The 20,806-nt window shown below is 36.4% G+C and overlaps 1 protein-coding gene across 1 annotated transcript in view; it reads right to left on the reverse strand.

Moving 5' to 3' along the window:
* Positions 1-20,806, reverse strand: part of LOC134499025 (CD276 antigen-like) — a 35,835-nt gene that overhangs the window by 2,995 nt on the left and 12,034 nt on the right. Inside the window, exons 2-4 of the mRNA XM_063305520.1 lie at positions 19,564-19,908; positions 9,502-9,783; positions 7,562-7,687 (exon numbers count right to left, since the gene is read on the reverse strand). Coding sequence (XP_063161590.1) covers positions 7,562-7,687; positions 9,502-9,783; positions 19,564-19,908 — 753 coding nt within the window. The remainder of the gene's footprint in view (positions 1-7,561; positions 7,688-9,501; positions 9,784-19,563; positions 19,909-20,806) is intronic.

A 20,806-nucleotide genomic window follows, 5' to 3' on the forward strand; every position in this document is an offset into this window, starting at 1 on the left:
CCCAGCCCTCAGCGATGCCTCTGGAGTGCCTATCAGAGACCAACTATTTGAATTGGGCCCTGAAGATGGAGATGTATCTTTGCAGAGAGAATCTTTGGCTGCCAATTGGTGAGCAAACCCCCCCAAATCCCAGTGCTGAATGGCTGAGACAGGATGAGCGGGCTAGAGCCACCATTATCCTGGGAGTTGAGGACAATCAGCTAGTCCACATGCAAGGTATGCAGTCTGCAAAGCAACTTTGGGACACTTTAAGAGACTTGTATATAAGGGCAACAGCAGGGAGTAAAGTTACTCTGACAGAAAAGCTGTACAAAGCCTACCTTGCAGAAGGAGATAGCCTTCCTGAGCACCTGCATTATATTCAGCAGCTGTTTGTTGAGTTGCAGGAGAGAGGAATGGAATTTACACCTCTCACAAGATGGTATATCCTCCTGTCCTCACTGAATGAAACGTGGGACCCACTGATATGTACCCTGGAGGAGGCTATGCCTGAAGCAGACCTCACCCCATCGTATGTTACACAGTGCTTACTCGCTGAATGAGAGAAGAGAGAGGAAAGATCCCCCCCCCATCTCTTCTGGAAAGCTGCAGTACCAGAAAACAAGGGAAAAGAAGGGAAAGGAAGCTGAGGCCACAGTGCTAGCCAGCCAGCGATGTTTCACTTGTGGTTCAGCTGGAGATTTGCAGAAACACTGTGCCTTAAGACCCAAGAGTAGAAAGACAGAGAAGAAGAACACAAGGGCAACACAAAAGAAGGCTCTTCAGACAACCCAAATTGCACAGGTTGCTGAGAAGGGTAATTCTGATGTATGGGTGTTAGATTCTGGGGCCAATTGTCATTTATGTAATTGTAAAAGCTCTTTTGTGTCACTGTCTAAAACTGAGAGACAAAGTGTATCTTTGGCTGATGGGTCTGTGACCAAAATTATGGGACAAGGTGACTTGTATTTATCCTGCTTGGGAGAAACTGTAAAAGGCGTGTTGTATGTGCCAAATTTACAATCAAGCCTTTTATCTGGCACAATTGGCTGCAACAGGGTATGTCATAACATTTAAGAAAAATGGTTGTGAGATACGTAAAAATAGAAAATTGTGTGCTACTGGCATATTAAAAGACTCCTTGTACATTGTGCAAAATGCAAGGAAGCCAAGCTGCAAGGCTGCAGTTGGCAACACTCCATATCATGACCAATGTGTACACCTGATGCACAGGAGATTTGGTCACGCTAATTTCAAGTATATAGCACAAATGCCACAGCTGTGTGCTGACCTAAAGATAAAACTCTGCGACAAATACTTAGATTGTGTAGTTTGCAAAGAATGCAAAACACTAAAAGCTTCTGTGAGTAAGCACAGTGACAGAGTTACAACTAGACCTTTGGAAATTGTACACTCTGACATTATTGGTCCTTTCGCTCCAAGTCTTGGACAAGCGAGGTATGCAATGACCATCATTGATGATTTCTCAAGATACACATTTATCTACATCTTAAAACAAAGATGAGGCATTTGAGAAATTTAAAGGTTTTGTGACATGGGCAAATGGAAAATTCCCTAGGCCTGTATCTGCACTCCAATGTGATAGAGGAGGGGAGTACCTTTCTCATAAATTCAAAAGGTTCCTAGCGGAAAAGGGGATAGAACAAATTCTTTCTAACCCTTACACCCCTCAGCAAAATGGTGTTGCTGAAAGAAAGGGCAGAACCTTGCAAAATGCGATGGAATGCATGCTTAAAGATTCACATTTATCTTTTAAGTATTGGGGAGAGGCAATATCTACTGCCTGTTATGTACAAAACAGATGGTATAACTCTGTGATTCAGGACACTTCATTCCATTTGTTTTATGGTGTGAAACCAAAGGTAAACCATCTCAGAGTGTTTGGTAGCACTGCATGGGTTCATATTCCAAAACAACAGAGAAGGAAAGGAGGCCCCACAACAAAGAAAGCCATCTTTGTTGGCTATGAACAAAGCCAAAGGAGCTACAGGTTCATAATGGGAGAGAAATTAATAATTAGCAAAAGTGCTTCTTTTGCTGAACAAAACTTGGGGAGATTAAACTCTAGCTCTCCAGTTGATCTGACTGCCACAAGAGAACAGCAAGGACTTGCTGATGGTGATCTTTTGCCTCATGAGGACATTAAACCAGAAAAGCAAACTGAAGATCTGTCTGATACAGATGCTTCTCAGGAAAGTGATAGGAGTCAAAATTTAAGCCCTGTATTACCTCGCAGATCTCAGAAAAGTAATAAAGGCATTCCTCCATCACGTTTTCAGGCTGAAACAGTAAAGGCTTTTCACATATTCACAGAACCTGAGTTTTTAGAACAAGTGAATGCTTTACCACCTGAGATTGCACAAAATTGGCATTCTGCCATGCAACAGGAGTTAGCATCCTTGAAAGAAAATAAAACATGGAAATTGGTAAATCTACCTCCAAATGAACGCTGTTTAGGGATGCTGATGGCAAAATCCAAAAATATAAAGCAAGGTTGGTTGCAAAAGGGTTCACTCAAAGGAAAGATTTAGACTTTGACAAGACTTTTGCACCAGTTACTAAAGGTGAATCAATTAGATTACTGTTAAAAATTGTTGCACTCAAGGGAATGTCAGTTCACCACTATGACATTCAAACTGCATTTCTCTATGGTGATTTAGACCACAAATTATACATGCAGCAACCCCCTGGCCATGAAAAAGGGGAGAATCTAGTCTGTGAACTGCAGAAGTCAATCTATGGGTTAAAACAAGCTGCTAGATCCTGGAACCAAAAATTAGATGAAAAACTGCAAAATTTTGGTTTTGAAAAAGGAAAAGCAGATCCATGTGTATATATGAAGAAAGACAAACAAGGCTGTATGTATCTGTGCATTTATGTTGATAATCTGCTGCTGTTCACATCAGAAAAACAAAGGCTTGATTTTGAAGCCTGCATGAAAAGCCATTTCACGTTAAAAAGCCTTGGAACTGTAACAAATTACCTAGGTTTGGAAATATACAGGGAGAAGGATGGTAGCTTTCTGTTAAACCAACGTAGTAAAATTTAAAAGCTCCTAGAGGATTTTATTATGCAAGACTGTAAACCAGTCTCTACTCCGATAACAGATTTTATCTCCGATGATAACAGATTTTATCACTAGCAGACTTCCAATAGGAAGTCCAATAGGAAGTCTGCTAGTGATATGTATAACCTTGTTAGTACTTTCCTGGTGCCAAGGCTCAGGGGTTACCAGACAGTTCCTGGAGAAAATGGATAGGGCTCCGTTAACTCCAAAACCAGATGAATTTTGGGAGAATGCTTCTGGTGAGGCTGGAGAACTGATGCCACACGCTTTGTAGGAGACACTGAGGCTGAAACGCAGCTGGATGTGAAATCCAGACTGCTGATAACTCTCTCTGGATAAAAGAGAGATCTTGAGATTACCCTCATACATTCTGGACAGCTGTTTTTGTGTGTGTGTGTGAGTTGGCAGCACAGATGATGTTTTTGCAGCGCTTGTGATCAGCTGGGAGTCATGAGTTTCATCATGCTCTGAGGCATTAATGTAGCCTTTTTAAGGACTCAAAGTTCATCCAAACCTCATCTTTTTAATCACCTTGGAGTTGATTTTTTTTTTTAGATTGGAAAACATTCAGAGCCTCAAGTTGGGTATTCACTGGGTGAGTTTCTCTTCATTCCAATTAGAAAGAAAGAAAATTATGTTTTTCCAGCTTTGTAAGATCTTTATTTTTTGTAGTATATAACAAAAGGGAGACTATAGTGTTGTTGTTGTTGTTTAAGTTTTTAAATGCTAAGGATTTGGATGTAATTAATTGAAAGAAAGATGAAGTTAATTAAGATCCTCTGGTGTGGGAAAGAACATTATGTTTATACTCCAACTTGAAAACAAAGCTTTGAAGGTCAATTGCTAGAAAGCACCAGTTGGCTACTTTAAAGGAAACATTTTACAAGCTAGCTCAAGAAATGCTTGGATTATTTAATCCTATATTGGAACCAAAAGTTCTTATGGAAGAGAGCCAAGTTCCTTCAACGGTAAATGAAACAGCTTTTAAGGTGGACTTAAAAATTATAACTTATAAGAAATAGATGGAAATATTGGATTTACAAAAGGAATTTGATGGATATTTAAAAATTAAAGATGTACAAATAATGTTCCAGAAGAGAGATGTGGATTATTCATTTAAAATGGAATATAAGAGACTTACATGAGTGGATACAGTGATACATGTGGACTTGACAAAGATGACAAGGATTTTGAGAATAGAATAAAGCAGATGTTAGAACTTTATTTATGGGATTCAAGGAATGATGGGAGGAAGGAAAAGTACAAAACTGGTTTATTTGATTATGGTTAAGTATTGGGTTGTTATTTTTGGTACTGTTTGACTGGATAGGTTTTTCAGGAAATGTACAATTGGGTGTAATTGATTAGTTTGTAATGGCTATGTTACTATATTTGATTTACAAATAAGGGATTATTATGGATTAGGGGAATTATGTTTAAATGCTGTGTTTAAATGGAAAGGGGGACTAAATGTTTATGTCGTTAGTTATGTCTGTTAACTTTTACACCTTTTGTTGATTAATAAGGAGAGCTGAGGATTTAGAGATGGGTTTATACAATATGGGGTGAAATATGGAATGAAAATGTATTTGGTAGTATTTTAAGAGACAGTGGTAAGTTGTTAAGGTTGTATATATTTGCTGGGGATAACGGGGGGAAGCTTCTTTTTTTCTCTTTTTGGGGATTTTTTTTCCTTTTTCTTTTTTGCACTTTTTAAAATATATTTTTAATGTATTTTTGTATTAGGTTTTTCTTTGGATTGGTTTTATCTGTTTTATATAAACTTTAATAAAAATTATTGAAAAACAAAACAAAACCAGCTGACTTTTGATCTCCTTAGTATGATCATCTACAGCCAGATCCATTACTAAGATGTGGCTGGGCTGGTGGCTCACTGTAAGAAGAGACTGACACTAGTCTTGTCAAGCATATGTGGTGGACGCTGACTAGCCTTTTTCCCCACACCTCTTCATACGTATATGACAAGGTAATAATTTGTTAGCCTGCCTAAAGTTGTTCTAGGTTATCTTCCACCAGATACAGCAAAAATGATTCCAATATATGTTCAGTATTAAACTTTTGTCAACAAAAGTTTTCATCAGGTGAGCAGCCATAAAATAGGCATTGCAAACCTTTCCAGGCAGCTTCTACATTGCTGCAAAGTCATAGCTGAATAATTCTGTAGCTTTACTTCTGACTATATTCCATTGAAACATGGACTTATTTCTGAATAATCATGGAAAGGATTGTGCTGTAAATTTTAGAAAAAGATAGCACTTGCAGAGTGCATTATCAATTTATCTGAAAAATGCAGAATTCATAGAAAAATGTTCTCACATCTATATGGATCCAAATCATACACAGTAAGCATCATACTGTAAGTAATAATTATAACAAAGATTTGCTTTTATATGTGGATTTCTTATTAACATGTTTTTTCCAACATATACATAGCGTTATTTATTTATATTTGACAACCAATTCCTATTTATACAGATAAAAATGATGCAAACAAGAACACAGCATTTTGTTTCATCTGGTTCCATATATTACAGATAGATGCCTTTGCCTAACACTGGAAAAACACAGAGAATATCTGCCTACATATTATAGATGCTGAAACAGACCTCCAAGAGAATTCCCTCTTTAACCACTAGCCGAATAGAACAAAGATCAACATTCTCTGAAATCCACAACCACACAAAGAAGGAACAATCACTTCACTCTTAAAGACCAAGTTTTATTTTCAAAATTGCAGATTAATAATAGAGGGGATTTTTAAAAGCTTATTTATTTACTTTTCAAAGTTCTTAGAAGAAGAGATTTCCAGAAAGACAGTTGTATCAGTCACTTGCTGCAAAAATAAGAGAGACTTGTGGCACCATAAACACATGCACATAATTATTATGCCCTGAACTTTGGTAACTGCAATCCAAAATCCATTAGATGGAAGGGCAGTAGAGAAAAAATATATATTTTATAACAATAGAATTCTGTTGTTTTTGCTCTTCAAAAATTACATGGTGGTTTTAAAAAATTACAGGTGATTTAAAAAAAAAAATTGCAGCCCAGATCCTATAGCCTTATTTTCACAACATTTGTGTGAATAGCTGAAGCTGTAGCTGAATACAGTCAGACTGTAGCTGAATACAGTCAGCACATAACCTAAAACATAGCAAAAACAGATCATACCGTAATGATACAAACTCAAGAACTAAATGCTGCAGAAAACTTATCCATCAACTATATCCCCACATCTATTGTGATAATGCTATTTTCCCAACAAAAGGATTAATCCACCTTCCACCTGTGAAACATGCCCTCTAGTTAACAATGCCCTACTGAAAAATGGCCAGTCACTATGAAAAGGAAATGAACTGGAAGTTTGAAAGCAGAAATGTAAATGAATGAATATATCCATATAATTTATTTATACACATAAACTGGATAAATAAAAAAATAAATAATTGAAACTTGCCAGGGGATGCTTGTTAGATATTCTGTTTTTGCTAACTTATGTGAATTGCGAAGATTGATTTAGTAGCAAAACTGATGAACTAGGATTCATTAAATGGTTCAGCTCTATTTCCTTGAGGATATAACAGAGGCAAACTACTCTTACTACTCTATATGTGTTAAAGTGGGAATGTCTAAAGTAGGAATGTCTGTACCCTTCCCCTGCACTCTACTCTTCAACCATGACTGAAGACCTCATACATCTGTGTGCTTTATTAGCATTCTAGATAAGATGGAAACCTATATTTGCATAGTAATAAATGTATTCAAGTAAATATGAATACAACTAGATTTCATAATTTCTGGTTGAACATGTGGAGGTCAGAGGCCGTAAGGGTCAAGGCTGAGTTCATAGCCCAATCCTTTATACAACTGCATATACAGTACATTCCTGTGAATGCATCACATCTAGCAACTGCTTTGTTAAGAACTTAATTGTCAGTCTGTTTACCTTTTGTATTTTATTTCCATATCACAAGAATTAGAAATATCGTACTTTAGGGCATCAGAGGATTTGATACTCACCAAAGCGACAGTTATAAACATTAAAAAGGAAGGGCCAAAATCTTGCAAAAACACCAAATGCCATTAGATTATAATCTCATGTTTCATCATATTTTTCATCATTCTTGCTTGAGATCTCAGGACATTCCTGGGTAAGGTTGCTGAATGCTGATGAACTTTCAGGAAATGGGGGAGGGACAATCAGGGCCACAACTTGGGGGGCAACCGGGGCATGTGCCCCGGGCGCCGCACTGGTGGGGTGCCAAAATGAGTGCTGGGGGGGCGCCAAAATGGGTGCGGAATCCATGTTTGCCCCGGGTGACACAGACCCTAGTTGCGGCCCTGGGGACAATTGTACAAGATTGCATATTCTCAGAGTCTATTGCGGCCTTATGACCTCACTGATTACTATTCTATCATTTCATACTGGATCTCAACACTGCACTGGCTAGTGACAGATGTATCAGTACTTACAGTAGTATTGGAGTGTTACTAGCAGTACCACAGCTAGAAGGAAAATCAGGATCATTGCTGAAGAAATGATGATCCCAAATGGAGTCAATGGTGGCAATGTGGGTTTAAGACACTTCGTTGTCTTATCTGAAATAAAAGTTGAAAATATTACTGAAAAATTCAGGCCCACTGTGAAGAAATTATTGGTTCCATGATATAGCATTGTGATATAGTCTCCATGAAGCTAGAGTATTTTATCAACTTACACAAGAATAAGGACTTTCAGTAAAATAAAAATATGAAGGAAGAGTGAATGGGTCAAGAGATTTAAAAAAAAAAGGAAAAAACTGAAAAAGTTGTAGTTGTATGATTAAAAAAAAGGGAGAAGCTTAAAGAACAAAAGACAATGTGTGAAGTTGTGTATGAATGAAGTGAAAATAATTTACAAGGCTAGAAACCTATGGGGCCTCTAAGTGAATGGTGCAAACTAGTCATAGCTATAGACAAATTTGCATGACTGGGTTGTGCAAGTACAGGCCACTAAATGTTTCTCAACTACAGGAACACATAACATTATCCTCTCTTTGCCTCCAATTCACTATGAAAGCAATTCTCCTATTGTTTTCCAGCTTATGCTGGCACAGTGGTGCTATCTTGTTCTCCTGCAATGCTTCCCTCCATCTGGCTACTGTGCACTGTGGCAGGAATGTCCGCTCCCTTCCAATTACTGGTCACTATCTTCCATAGCCATTTTGGCTGGGCTGCTGGATTGCCTTCCCCTTTCCGAAGAGAGTTGATTGGTGAATCTCTCTCCATCCTCCACCCCTTGGTGACTGGTGAAACATAGAGCTGTAGAATAGTAAAAGGTTCCCTTCCCTTTCTACCTCAACTCATAGGAAAAAGGGTAAAGTAGTTCTCTTTTCTCTTTTACCAGTCTATTAGTGGACACATCATATTGGAAGGTGTCATGTACAGAGGAGATAAAATGGAGGGGACTTATACAAAAAGTCTGTCAATGAAAACTACATGTCCTGAAGATCCACCCACAGAAAGGAAAGCAATTGGTTTTCCCAGCATAGGTGGGAGGGATGAAGCTGGGCAATCTACTAACTGGGGGCTGTGTTCCTTGCAGGATATCAAGTCCTCACTGTGACTGAAGTGCAGGAGGGTGGGGTTGAATCCAGAAAGAAATTTCTTAAGCTGGCTTCTTTTCCAGCCAGTTTACACATGGGAATCAAGCAACTACAGCGTAAAAAGACCTTGTCTTTTTTCCCTTATCTCAGGTTTTTTATTAGATATCCTGCCTAGTAAAATCTGAAATCTGCATACATGTAGAAACCAGGCTTTTCTGTTTCTTATGATGACTATCCACCTGAATCTAAGAGAGCAAGTACTGTTTCCATATATTTTAAATTTATGACGAACAAAATGACATCATTCTCCAAGCTGAAGCACAGGAAGAATATCAGCTATAACCACACATCAAAGAAGGAATATTCAAATTTATTTCAAACTATGTTCAGTACTGTTTTCACTAGTTTAGCTAACAGTTACAGCTACTAACTTTTGCTTGCACTTTTACTATCTCTCAAAGATTCAGTAAAGTGCAGAAGTGTCTCTTCATCTGATCAAATAGGAAATAATAATTGGTAGCAATGAATGGTTGAAAAGAAGAATGGCAATATACTGTACAATTGGACCAGGCTTACCTTTACCTAGAATAAATCAATTTAAATCAATGGGCTGTGAGTCATTTACTTTCCATGAATCTGAGTGACTAAACATGAGTAACTCAGGATCCAATTCAATTTCTTCCTAAGCACAAGAGGATTTTTCATACAGAAATAAGATTCTTTGTTTGATTATTATTAATTCAAATAGGCTTGGCTTTTGTCATTTACTCAGTTACTATGTTATACAATCAAATAATATTGCCTTTATATAAAATGGAGGGAACTTACTCAAGCTAAAGTTGGTTGACACTTGGAAATCTGAAAATACGACTGTGCACTGGACCAACATATTTTCTGTCATGTTTAACTGCAAGGTGCCAGTAATATTAAAAAGTTTATATTGGTTGTTGTCTGTGACAGTGGAGGTCCAATTCACTGCTTTTTTATTGACAAATCCATACATCTTTGGCCATGAAGAACCTCCATGAGATGAACAGCTCAGTGTCAACTCTGTTGGGTCACAGCGATCACTGGATGAATTATACTGGATGATAGGCTTACTAAATGGAGCTGGAAGAAACAGAAAAGACAGTAAGGTATTACTGAATATGACTTGTATGCAAACAATAGTTTAATATGGGTAGAATTTGCTCAAGCAGATTTGTACACATGAAACCCTAAGTTGAACACTGTCATTGATGATCCTGAATTTAAGAAAACTGTCTTAAACAAAAGTTTTAGAAAACTCTGCCAAGTTCCCCTTCTGTGGAATTGTTTCCCCCAAAATAAGATAGCATATTCACTGTTAATCTTTTTTGAACAGCAGTGAAAACTTAATGATTTAAGTAGATATTCAGTAATTAATCCAAAATATGTACCACAAAGGTATGTGTGTGCTGCTAAGGGTGGTGGTAATATTGTGGTTTAAAGTGATGTTGTTTATGTTGTTTAGGTCACCCAGTTGGCTTTGTGCCTAAGGTAGCACTAGAACTCATGGCCTCCTGGTTTCTAGCTGGGTGCCTTAACCACTACACCAAACTGGCTCTCAAATATAATATATATTATTTTATACATAATATACATTGTATAATTTGTTGTATAATGCTTTTGTAAGACACTTAGATTTCTTTCTTGACTGAAGCAGCATAAAATCACTTGAAATAAATAATAAGCAGGCAGGCAGACTAGACAGGAAAAAATAAATGCATACATCAGTTCTGTTCAGTGCCCAGCTTTTCCACTTTGTCCATCTAAGTTTGCCAGCTTAGTTGAAACTGATCCTGGGGATTCATCCTCCCAATAAATGTGTGCACATATCAGCTTAATATTCCAACCATGTTTTACCCTCTCTTGCACCCCTTACACACAAACCATTATATAACACAGATAGAAATTATGCAAGGAGGCATATATTTTCCCATCTTTCTTTTCAGCAGAGACAACAAGAAGGAAGGAAGGAAGGGCAGTGGCCTAAACAGAAGGGTAACTGTATTGGGAAGAGAAGGAAAAAGGTGAGGGGACATAACCGGATGGAGGTGAAACTAGATGAACAGGTGACTGGCAGGAGAAGGAAAGAAAAGAAACAGAAGCTCTTATGAGACATTCCAGAACAAGGTTACTTTCCTCCATTAGAGAAGTGGATCCCTCCCAAGGAGCAGAAGATCATCAAACTGATTTTCAAAGCATCCAAGCTTTGCAGCAGGGATATCTGCAGCTACTTTCACCTGTCACTATTTACACTATTGCTAAATGTTGCTTCTATTCTTCTTCTATGTATAGTTCTAAGATAACCTCTGCTCAATTCACACATAAATTATTTGGGGGGAAAAATAATCTTCCTGTCAAATCAATTCACCATATTATAATAAGGAGGGGGCTAGTCCAGATGCCTTTTCAGAACTATTTTATAGTGACGTCTTCTAACTGTAAATCATTAAGAATTAATAGGTAATCAAAAACCAGCTGAAAAGTTGGGCTGGCAAATCTGTGTAAGAATCTTGCTTGGCCTTTGGATGTTTCCTTTTAAAATATTAATGATTAAAAAATATGAAAGGAAAAATTGCAAAATAATGAACAGTTTTGGAGTATACATAATTGTAATCTTTAAGGAGGGCTACAAATTTTTAAGCATCCATATTATTTCTGTCCTAAGCAACTTTTGTGCAGATGAAAGTCATTAAGAATTGTTAAGATGCCTAAAAAAATAAATACCAAATTTAAGTAAACTATCTTAAGTAAAAGATTCTCTGAAACTCTTTGCTATTGTGCTAATTTTGGGGTCAATGCTATTTTCCACACTTTTAAATACCATTAATCTATAGAGGAGAAAAAGAAAAAAAATAACTTTCCACTTTTTTACTATAGTAAATCTGAAGTTACCAATAACAAAATTATTTTTTATTTGCAATATTTACAACATATACTGGAATAAAGTTTCCTTCCCAAATTTAGTACAAGTACAAAAGGGTAGATCTTTCATTGTGATGTGATAATGCCCATTTCAAGCATTATCTGCTCCCATCACCTAACGTAGGGCAGCACTGGATGAGTGTAGTCAGGTGTTGGAAGCAGTGTATTAAATCACCTGTCAAACTTCCCAACTGACAACTACAGGTATGGAGGTGTTCTGAACTTGTGATGTCTCCAACCTTTTATGAACACAGATCTAGCACTAAATCCATGTCTAAAAATAGCTGAGCTGACAGGTCAGAGTTATAGCCGAGAGGTGCAGGGAGTAGCAGGAGGGATCAATAATAAGTAAGTCCATTCTTGACTAGTGCTTCAAGGGATTAACAATGCAGTGAGCCCATTTTTAATCTTCCTGGCTGGCAGCACCCAGAAGTAGCCCATGGACACCCATGGAACTCAAATGGAGTAGGCAAATAGTGCCACCCCACTCCAGCCCCCACATAATAAAAGCAATAAAAATATGGTCACATGAAACCCCTTACTAACAGAATGTACCCAACAGTGACAGAGCCAGCAACAGCTCGCAGGCAAAACCCATCTCTCTCCCAGTTTCAATTGGCCTTCTATGCAGCACTGAACTAGTCCTCTCACTTTAAAAAGAGCCTGCATATAATCTGACAAGTCCTTTGGAAAGCTCCAGTCTGGCATGACTCAGGTGGAAATCTCTGTATAAGGCAGGTAAGACAGTCTCATCTGCAGCCAAGGTCAAAAGAGCCTCAGAGGGCAGCTCTCAGCACCTGGAGGGGAGGGAAGGTGCCCCCAGTAACCTAACATAGCCAGTAGATACTGAGCAGATCACACCTTACCACTCAGCAACCAAGCTGCTTATGAAATTTGCTTTATAATATCCACAGCGTATTTCAAGAACAAAAAACACTATAACTGGAACAGCTTAAAAACTATTTTAAGCTGCTTCAGCCATGGACTAAGGATGAAACAAAGGCAATGTCGTGATGACATGGCATAAAAAACCCAGTTACTGTAGCATCCTATGACACAATTAAGGGTATAGGAAGATGTGCCTATATAGGAGTATGAAGGGTTGTTTCTATTCATTGTTTGCTCTTGTCTGTCTTTTTTTTCCAGCTGCAGCAGCCGTCAAAGACCCATTCATGTTCCAAAATGATATTGGAGATCAAGAAAGAACAATTCCACTTTTTCTTTTTCTCTACCATTTCCCATTTCTTCATGCAAGATTCCACTCCTGATTACCACACATACTTGAGATAGCACTAAAGCATCTTTTGAACTGCATGACCTAGTCTTCTGTCCAGCCTCAAGTCCATAATGTGCAATCTGTTCAAAATATTGCTGAGGCATCTGAGATTTAAATATGATCTATCATGTGTCCTGTGTGCAATCCATTTGGCCTCTTTAAGTATTTCAGAGGAAATTTGCACCTGATTCTGTACTCCATAGCTACAAAAATGGGCCTGAGGGACCTCATACAGCCAGCAGGTTATACCACTATGCTTTATAACCCCCAAATCAAAATGTTGTTAATTAGAACAAACACATAAACAATCCAAATGATCCGTTCTACATGGGTAATGTGACTAGTGGAAGCAGAAAAAAAGAAACAAATGGAACTCTGTATCTCATTTCAACAGCAATGTCCAGCAGTCCACATTCCTAATTATTTTATTTTGAATTCAGTGAAGCTTACTTTTGAAGAGGTATATGCTTGATTACGTTTACATAGAGAATGTCTAAAGCAAAAAGGCAGCTCACATTGTTATTACTGCTATGGCAAAACAGACTGGATATTAAGCCTTGACTGTTTCTATAGTAATTAAAGATGCTGGCTTCCGGTGAGGATTCATGGCGAACTAGATGTCCCTGAAGGAATGGGGGTGGCACTGTTGCGGATAGCAGCAGCTGACAGGGAATTCTGGCTGGTGCAGTCTGTCCAGAAAAAGGAGCGACTGTGAGATCGCCCACTTGCACTCCAGACAGCTGCTCCTCATGAGTAGACTGCAGGAACTGAGGTTTTTGTGGTTGGCTTATGACTTGAGTGGCTGGAAGTCGATGCATTTCAATAAAGCTCACAGCTGTAATGCAGCCTATATGGACATAAGGTTTGCACGAGTCTAATTTATTAAGCAGTTTCATATATAACTAATTTACAACTAAAGATTTTTTTGACTGGCAGGATAAGAAAATTCCACTTGGTGAGTTAACATTCTTTCTGGATTACAAAGGGAAAAAAAGCTTAAAAAGAGAAAGTTTAAAATGGATGAAAGGGATAGTTATTTTGAAAGATTCTTTTTTGGTGAAAGTGCTTTTGAACAAATTGGAATTAAAATAGACACATGAACCAGACCTTGGGGGAATGTTTTTTGTTTACTATTAAAGAATGCAGACAATTGGTGGATTTTACAAAACAAAAGATAAAGGTAATATTAGCCAGACGGTGATGCTGACTGTAACTACAGAGTGCCATTTGAGACAGAATTATTAAGGGCACAGGAAGCCAAAATAGAAAAAAGGGGGAAAGCTTGCCTTTTCTCTTTCCCATGTTTGAGACACTTTCATTTTTGGATTATAATAGCATAATGGCAGCCACCAAAAGGCGGCAAAAATAGTAGAGGGGTAGGATAGGATTCTAGATCAACCCAGAGAGAGAGGAATTACGCCACATTTGGTTTAGAAAATGTTTGAGCAACTGGGCAATAAGTTAGCTGAATACTACTTGATACTAAATTGACAGCTTTTGAAAAAAAATGAATGAAAGACTTGTAAAGATGAAAGAGATGAAAGAAGAAGTTAAGAAGATGGAAAGTGCTAAAGTGTCCGGAGATGTAAACCAAATTAATTGCAAAGTGGAAATTTTGGAGAGTAAGACAGAAGTTGTAGACAAGAGAGTTGGAAGTGAACTAGATTATCTGGCTCTATTGGAATGAGAGAGAAGGCATTTCGTTTGAGATTTAGAGCAATCCCAGAGGATTCCAGTGAAGATATTAGAAAAAACATTATTAAGGCTTTAACAATTTTTTTGGGATTGGGATGAGGAAAATACAGAGGCAGAAATTGATAAAGTATATAGAATAAATACAAGATCTGAGAATATGAAATGTTCCAAACAATGTTTTGCTGCAGTTTGTCAAGAAGACAAGGGATCAAGTTTTGTAGCAGCATTTTAATGCAAGACTGAATCTTGATAATACAGATGTAATTGTTTTTAAAGAAATTCCTATTAGAATCTTGCGTAAGAGAAAAGTATTTTTTTACTGAGAGACTAAAGCAGAAGAAGATTCCATTTCAATGGGACAAATTGGAAGGCGTGATTTTTACTTTTAAACAACAGAAGTGTCAATTGAATTCTGTCTGGAAAGCAAGGGAATTTCTAGAAAAAAATTAAGAAGAATTGGAAGAGATTCAAATGGAGGTGTCATATGAGACTACACAAAAACTCCAGCAGGTGTAATAGGAAACTGAAAGGGATGATACTGAACTAGGACCTACACGCATCAATTTTTCTAATTTTTTTGGCTTGATTATGGATATCAAATGCTTAACGTGGAATATAATTGAAGAAAATGTTCCTCAAAAGAGAAGAAAACAATTCATTATTTGAAAAAATTAAAAAAAGGTATTCGCCTATAAAAGACGTATATTAGGAAAAAGGGACATAAAATATTTGATTTATAAAAATGTGAGTAAAGAATTTATTTCAGCAAGAACAAAAAAGAAAGAAAAAGAAATGGAGTTGTTTTGTATATAAATCCCCAGTTAAAAACAGAACTTGTACTGACTCATGACCATAGTAGATTTGTTAGGGTGGAAGTTAATTTGCATGGGACTAAGACAATACTGGGAATGTATGCCCCAAATGAAGACAAAGTCTTGTTCTATAAGAAACATATGGAGAGATTAAGTGTTTGATGGGGGATTGAAATGGATTGATCGCCCCACAACTGGACAGAACTTCCAAGAAAGATATTAAAATCAGGGCAAATTACCAAAAGTTTTCTTTGATCTGATGGACAATTTAGGGTTGGTTGATATATTGAGACAAAAAAAGGACAATTCAAGAGAGTACACCTACTGTTCTGATAGATCCTTTTCAAGAATAGACATGATTTGGACTTCAAAGAACTTGGCTATTAATGTTTATAAAGTAGAGATATCAGCAAAGACTTTTTGGGTTCATAATCCTGTGAGTTTGGTTTATAAAAGAAAATCTAGTTCTTTTAGACAGAGACTAAAGGAAATGTTGCTACAGAAAGAAGTAATAGTGGAGAATTTAATTAAATTAAAAAAATTAAAAGAATTTTTGAAAATAATTTAGGTAAAGGCACTGATTTAAGAATGGTTTAGGATGCAAGTAAAGCTTTTATTAGAGGTTATTTTATACAACATAATAGTGAACTCATAAAGAAGAATCAAAAGAAAACAGAAGCTATTTGGGATGAGATAAAGAAAAAAGAAGAAGAATTAAAGAAATTTCCAGAGAAGGTAAGTATTTCTCAACAAATCAAGCTTTTACAATGACAATTATCTATGTTAACAGTGAGAGAAATAGAAAATAAAAATGAATTATGTAAAGCAAAAAAAAATTGAGTTTGCATACAAACTAGGGAAGTGGCTGGCATAAAAACTAAAAAAAGAAAAAGAAAATTATATTGAAATTACAAAAGGGGGATAATGTATTAATGGACAACACAGCCATACAAAAAGCATTTCATCAATATTATTCCAACTTGTATAAAAGAAGTGACATATCTCTAGAGAAAATAGATGAATATCAAGAAATAAAGAAATAAAATTTACCAAGGATTACAGAGGAAACAGAGACAGGTTATGAATGGACCTATAACAATAAGGGAAGTTTCTGAAGCTATAAAAAAAGATTAAACTAGGAAAGGTGTCTGGACCAGATGGATTATCAGGTTTTTATTATAAACATTTTGAGGGTGAACTTTTACAACCTTTACAAAACACGATGAACTCTATCATACAGATAAGAAAGATGCCAGAGAGTTGGAAAGAGGCCAATATAGTATTAATTCATAAGAGGGACAAGATTTTAGTTTCACAAGAAACCATAGGCCAATATCATTACTGAATAATGACTTCAAGTTGTTCACAATGATTCTACCTGATAGACTGAAAATAATTTTGCAAGAATTTATCCATGAGGATCAATGTGGGTTTTTACCTAAAAGACAGTTAAAGGACAACATTAGAAATGTGTTCAATATTTTGAAATATTTGGAACAACTTAATGAAAAACAAGCCACATTGATTTTCTTAGACGCAGAGAGGGCCTTTGACAATTTGAACTGGGCTTTCTTGTTCAAGGTTTTGGAAGATACAAATTTTGGAGAGAATTTTATAAAATGGGTTAGATTGATTTACACTTCACACAAAGCACAAATAATTGTTAATGGAGATCTAACAAAACCCTGTGAGATACAAAAAGGAACAAGACAGGGATGTCCACTGTCTCTACTCTTGATTAATTTGATTCTGAATACCGAATAGAGATATAAGACAAGATGAGAGAGTTGTGGGAGTAAACATTTAAAAAGAAACTTATAAGTTAAGGGCTTTTGCAGATGACTTGGTGTTGGTTTTGGAAGATCTTTTAAAGGGAATTGAAACATTAACAGGCAAATTAAAAGAATTTAGTGCATTAGCAGATTTCAAGATTAATAAACAGAATACGAAGATGTTAACAAAAATATGGAAATAGAAGATCAAACAGAATTGATGAATAAAGCAGGTTTTAAGATTGAGAAGAAGGTAAAATATCTGGGTATCACTATGACAAATATGAACTGTATGTTATTTCAAAATAACTGTATTAAGACATGGAATGAAGTTAAAAAAGACATGTTAGGACAGGACAAACTACAACTGTCATTGCTGGGAAGAATGTCTGTGATAAAAATGAATGTTTTGCCTAGAACGATGTTTTTGTTTCAGACAATACCTGTTTTGACAACTGATGCACCATTTAAACAGTGGCAAAAGGATATATCTAAATTTGTGTGGCAGGGGAAAAAAGCACAAATTAAATATAAGATGTTACAAGAGGTACAGGAAAGAGGAGGATTGGGTCTACCTAATTTGAAATTGTATTTTACAGCTTGCTGTTTGGTTTGAATGAAAGAGTGGGTGATGCTGAGAAATAGAAGGCTCTTGGGAGTTAGAAGGGCACAACCTGAGATTTAGGTGGCATGGATATATGGTACAGTAAAGTCAAGGTTAATGTGGATTTTAAAAAAATCATTATGTTAGTCGTGCCATATTGAGAATATGGAATAGATACAAACCCAGGTTGTGCCTGAAAACATCTTTGTGGCTCTCAGCACAAGAAGCATTTTCTAGACAAGAAATAATAGGCAAACACAAATGGCTAACTTATCATGAGATATTAGAATTTTGTCAAGGGCAATGTAAATAAAATCAGGAGAAGAACATGTGGCAGAGGGATATAGTTGTCAATGTTTTTCTTATTTACAGTTATTATAAATATTTTAAGTAGACAAAAGAGTTTTTTGGTTTGAACATTGTAAGACTGAGTTTGATACAGAATTGTGTACAAATGATGAACATGTAATTGCTAAAATAAACATTTATTGAAATTTGAAACAGAAGAAGTGAAACAGATATGATAAAATGGGCTAATTTTTTTGTTTTAACATACAAATGGAACAATGGGAAAATATGTGGTTGAAAGGATTGAAATTTACAGTATGTTATAACCTTAAAGAGAAGTTTTATAAAATGGTGTATCATTGGTATATGTGAGAGCCAGATGTGTAGACTATTGAGCCGTGACAAGTCATGCTGCCTGGGTTGTACCACGAGGAGGCTAGTCTACATTGCACTGAGTTGGGCTGAGAGAGAGTGACTCGCCCAAGGTCACCCAGCCGGCTTTCATGCCTAAGGCGGGACTAGAACTCACAGACTCCTGGTTTACCTTGGGCCAGTCAATGTACACTAGCCTCCGAGTGGTACACCCCGGGCAATGTGACTTCTCACAGCTAAATAGTCTACACATCTGGCTGCTGGACCTCACAAGGATTTCCCAGCAAGAAAAAAAGCAGCATGAACACCGAACTGCTATGCCATACAATTAAAAAAAAAAATTGGTGTATGTCACAAGAGAAATTGTCTAGAATGTATAAATTTGCACTTCAAATTTATGTTGGAATGTGAATATCAAGAAGGGACATTTTATCATGTTTGGTGGATGTGTAAAAAAGCTAGAAAATTCTGGATTCAAACACACACTGATTCAGAGAATTTTAAAGATTAATATACAATTAAGACCAGAGTTTTTTTGTGGGGGAGATTGATGGACAAACAGTTGGAAAAAAGTCATGGAACTTAGTTTTTGTTTATTATAATTGCAGCGAGATTATTGTACGCACAAAGATGGAAAGATTCAGCACTACCCATAATGGAGGAATGGTTAGTGAAGAGAATGGAACTTACTGCGATAGCTAAACTGACTTCTTTGATCAGAGAAAAGTCAGTATCTATGTTTATTGCTGACTGGAAATCCTTTATGGACTTTTTGTGTAAAATAGAAAAAAAATGAACTTATGATTTATGGATTTGATGATTAGACAGGATAGATTATACAAATAAGACAGTTATCTTATAACTATAGAGTAAGAGGTAAATTTATAATTGTACTTATAACTGCTGTAAAGAAGATTGGAAGCTACTTCCTTGTATCTTTTCTTTTTCATTTTTCCCTTTCTTGCACTTTTAGCTTTCTCTTTGATTTTTCTTTTCTTGTTCTTACTTTATATTAGTTTGTATTAGTTTTTATCTTCCCTTTTAAAAATCTTTAATTATATATATATATATATATATGAAAAGAAGTAATTAAAGCTGCTGTGTCAGCAGATTAATACTTACCTATCACAGATAAACTGGCAAATCCTTCCCCTTCTTTGGAAGTTCGCAATATGGCAATACATTTATATATGCCTATATCTGATAGTTTCACTGGGGAGATTGAAAGTGTAAGATTATGCTTATCCATCTTTGTTCTGTTTTTATAATGCACGTCCTTCTCAGATTCAGATTCTCTTCCATGCTTGTAAGAAATCACAACCAGGTCTGATTTACCAAAGGTAGGCTTTTGCCAGTAGATATAGTAAGATTCTAGAGATCTGCCTTCAGAGATTTTGTAACTGCAAGGAAGCCTGGCTTCATCTCCTTCTCTGGCTGAGATATTGGTTATTTCTTGACTGAGAATGCCTAAGAAGGAAAAATATAAACATATAAATGCACCAACAAAAGTATGACACAGATACCTATTCTTCAAGTTTCTCCTTACAAATATGAAGTAATGTGGGAGAAAAGAGGGAAGAGTGAGATAGCAAATATATATTAGTTATCATCATGTAGTAGAATCAAGTGAATAAAACTGTAAGAAGTCCACCTTGCGATGATCATCAATATTACAAGTTGCATGGTGCATTTTCCCCCTTAATACAATGTGGTGTGAAGGAAGAGCTTTCAGAAAGAACACAGTGTCTCAAATACTTCTACAAATATACCTTCTTTGGGTTTTGATTATATCCATGCCTGCCCACTGCATTTTCCCTTTCCACTTCTGCTTCAATGCCATGTTTTTGAGCTCATTCTCTGTCACTTTATGATTTCAGACAATCACTAATTGACTAGTAGACATGATGATGCCACATTACACTATCACTCATTTTTTCTAAGTGATGATATCAAAAATTTGAAACCAAACCAAGACAGTTGAAGATGATATATATTTCATTCTAGCTTGTTGTGCTGAATAATGTTAGGAAGACGGGGAGGGTGCAGTGAGAAGTACATATTCTAGACTGAACAGGACTGAGGGGAAGGAAAAGTACAGTATGTATAGACACTTGGTCTTCTGTTTGCAGAGCCCCTTGATAAGTTGCTAAACACATAGTTTCAGAAATATGTAATGGGTATGTTTGTGGAGGAAAGGGGGATATAAATTTCTAAAAATATAATTCCACATATACAGACCTTACAGTTAGCTGTTTTTATTAGATAAAGCAATCTATATGGATCCATTAACGATGTGGTCTAGCTTTGTCTTAATGATATGCAGAAATCATATCTCCATGTGCTCAATTAATGGTCTCTGAAGGAA

This window comes from Candoia aspera, chromosome 5 (genome assembly GCF_035149785.1).
Source record: "Candoia aspera isolate rCanAsp1 chromosome 5, rCanAsp1.hap2, whole genome shotgun sequence".
In the NCBI taxonomy this organism is placed as follows: Eukaryota; Metazoa; Chordata; class Lepidosauria; order Squamata; family Boidae; genus Candoia; species Candoia aspera.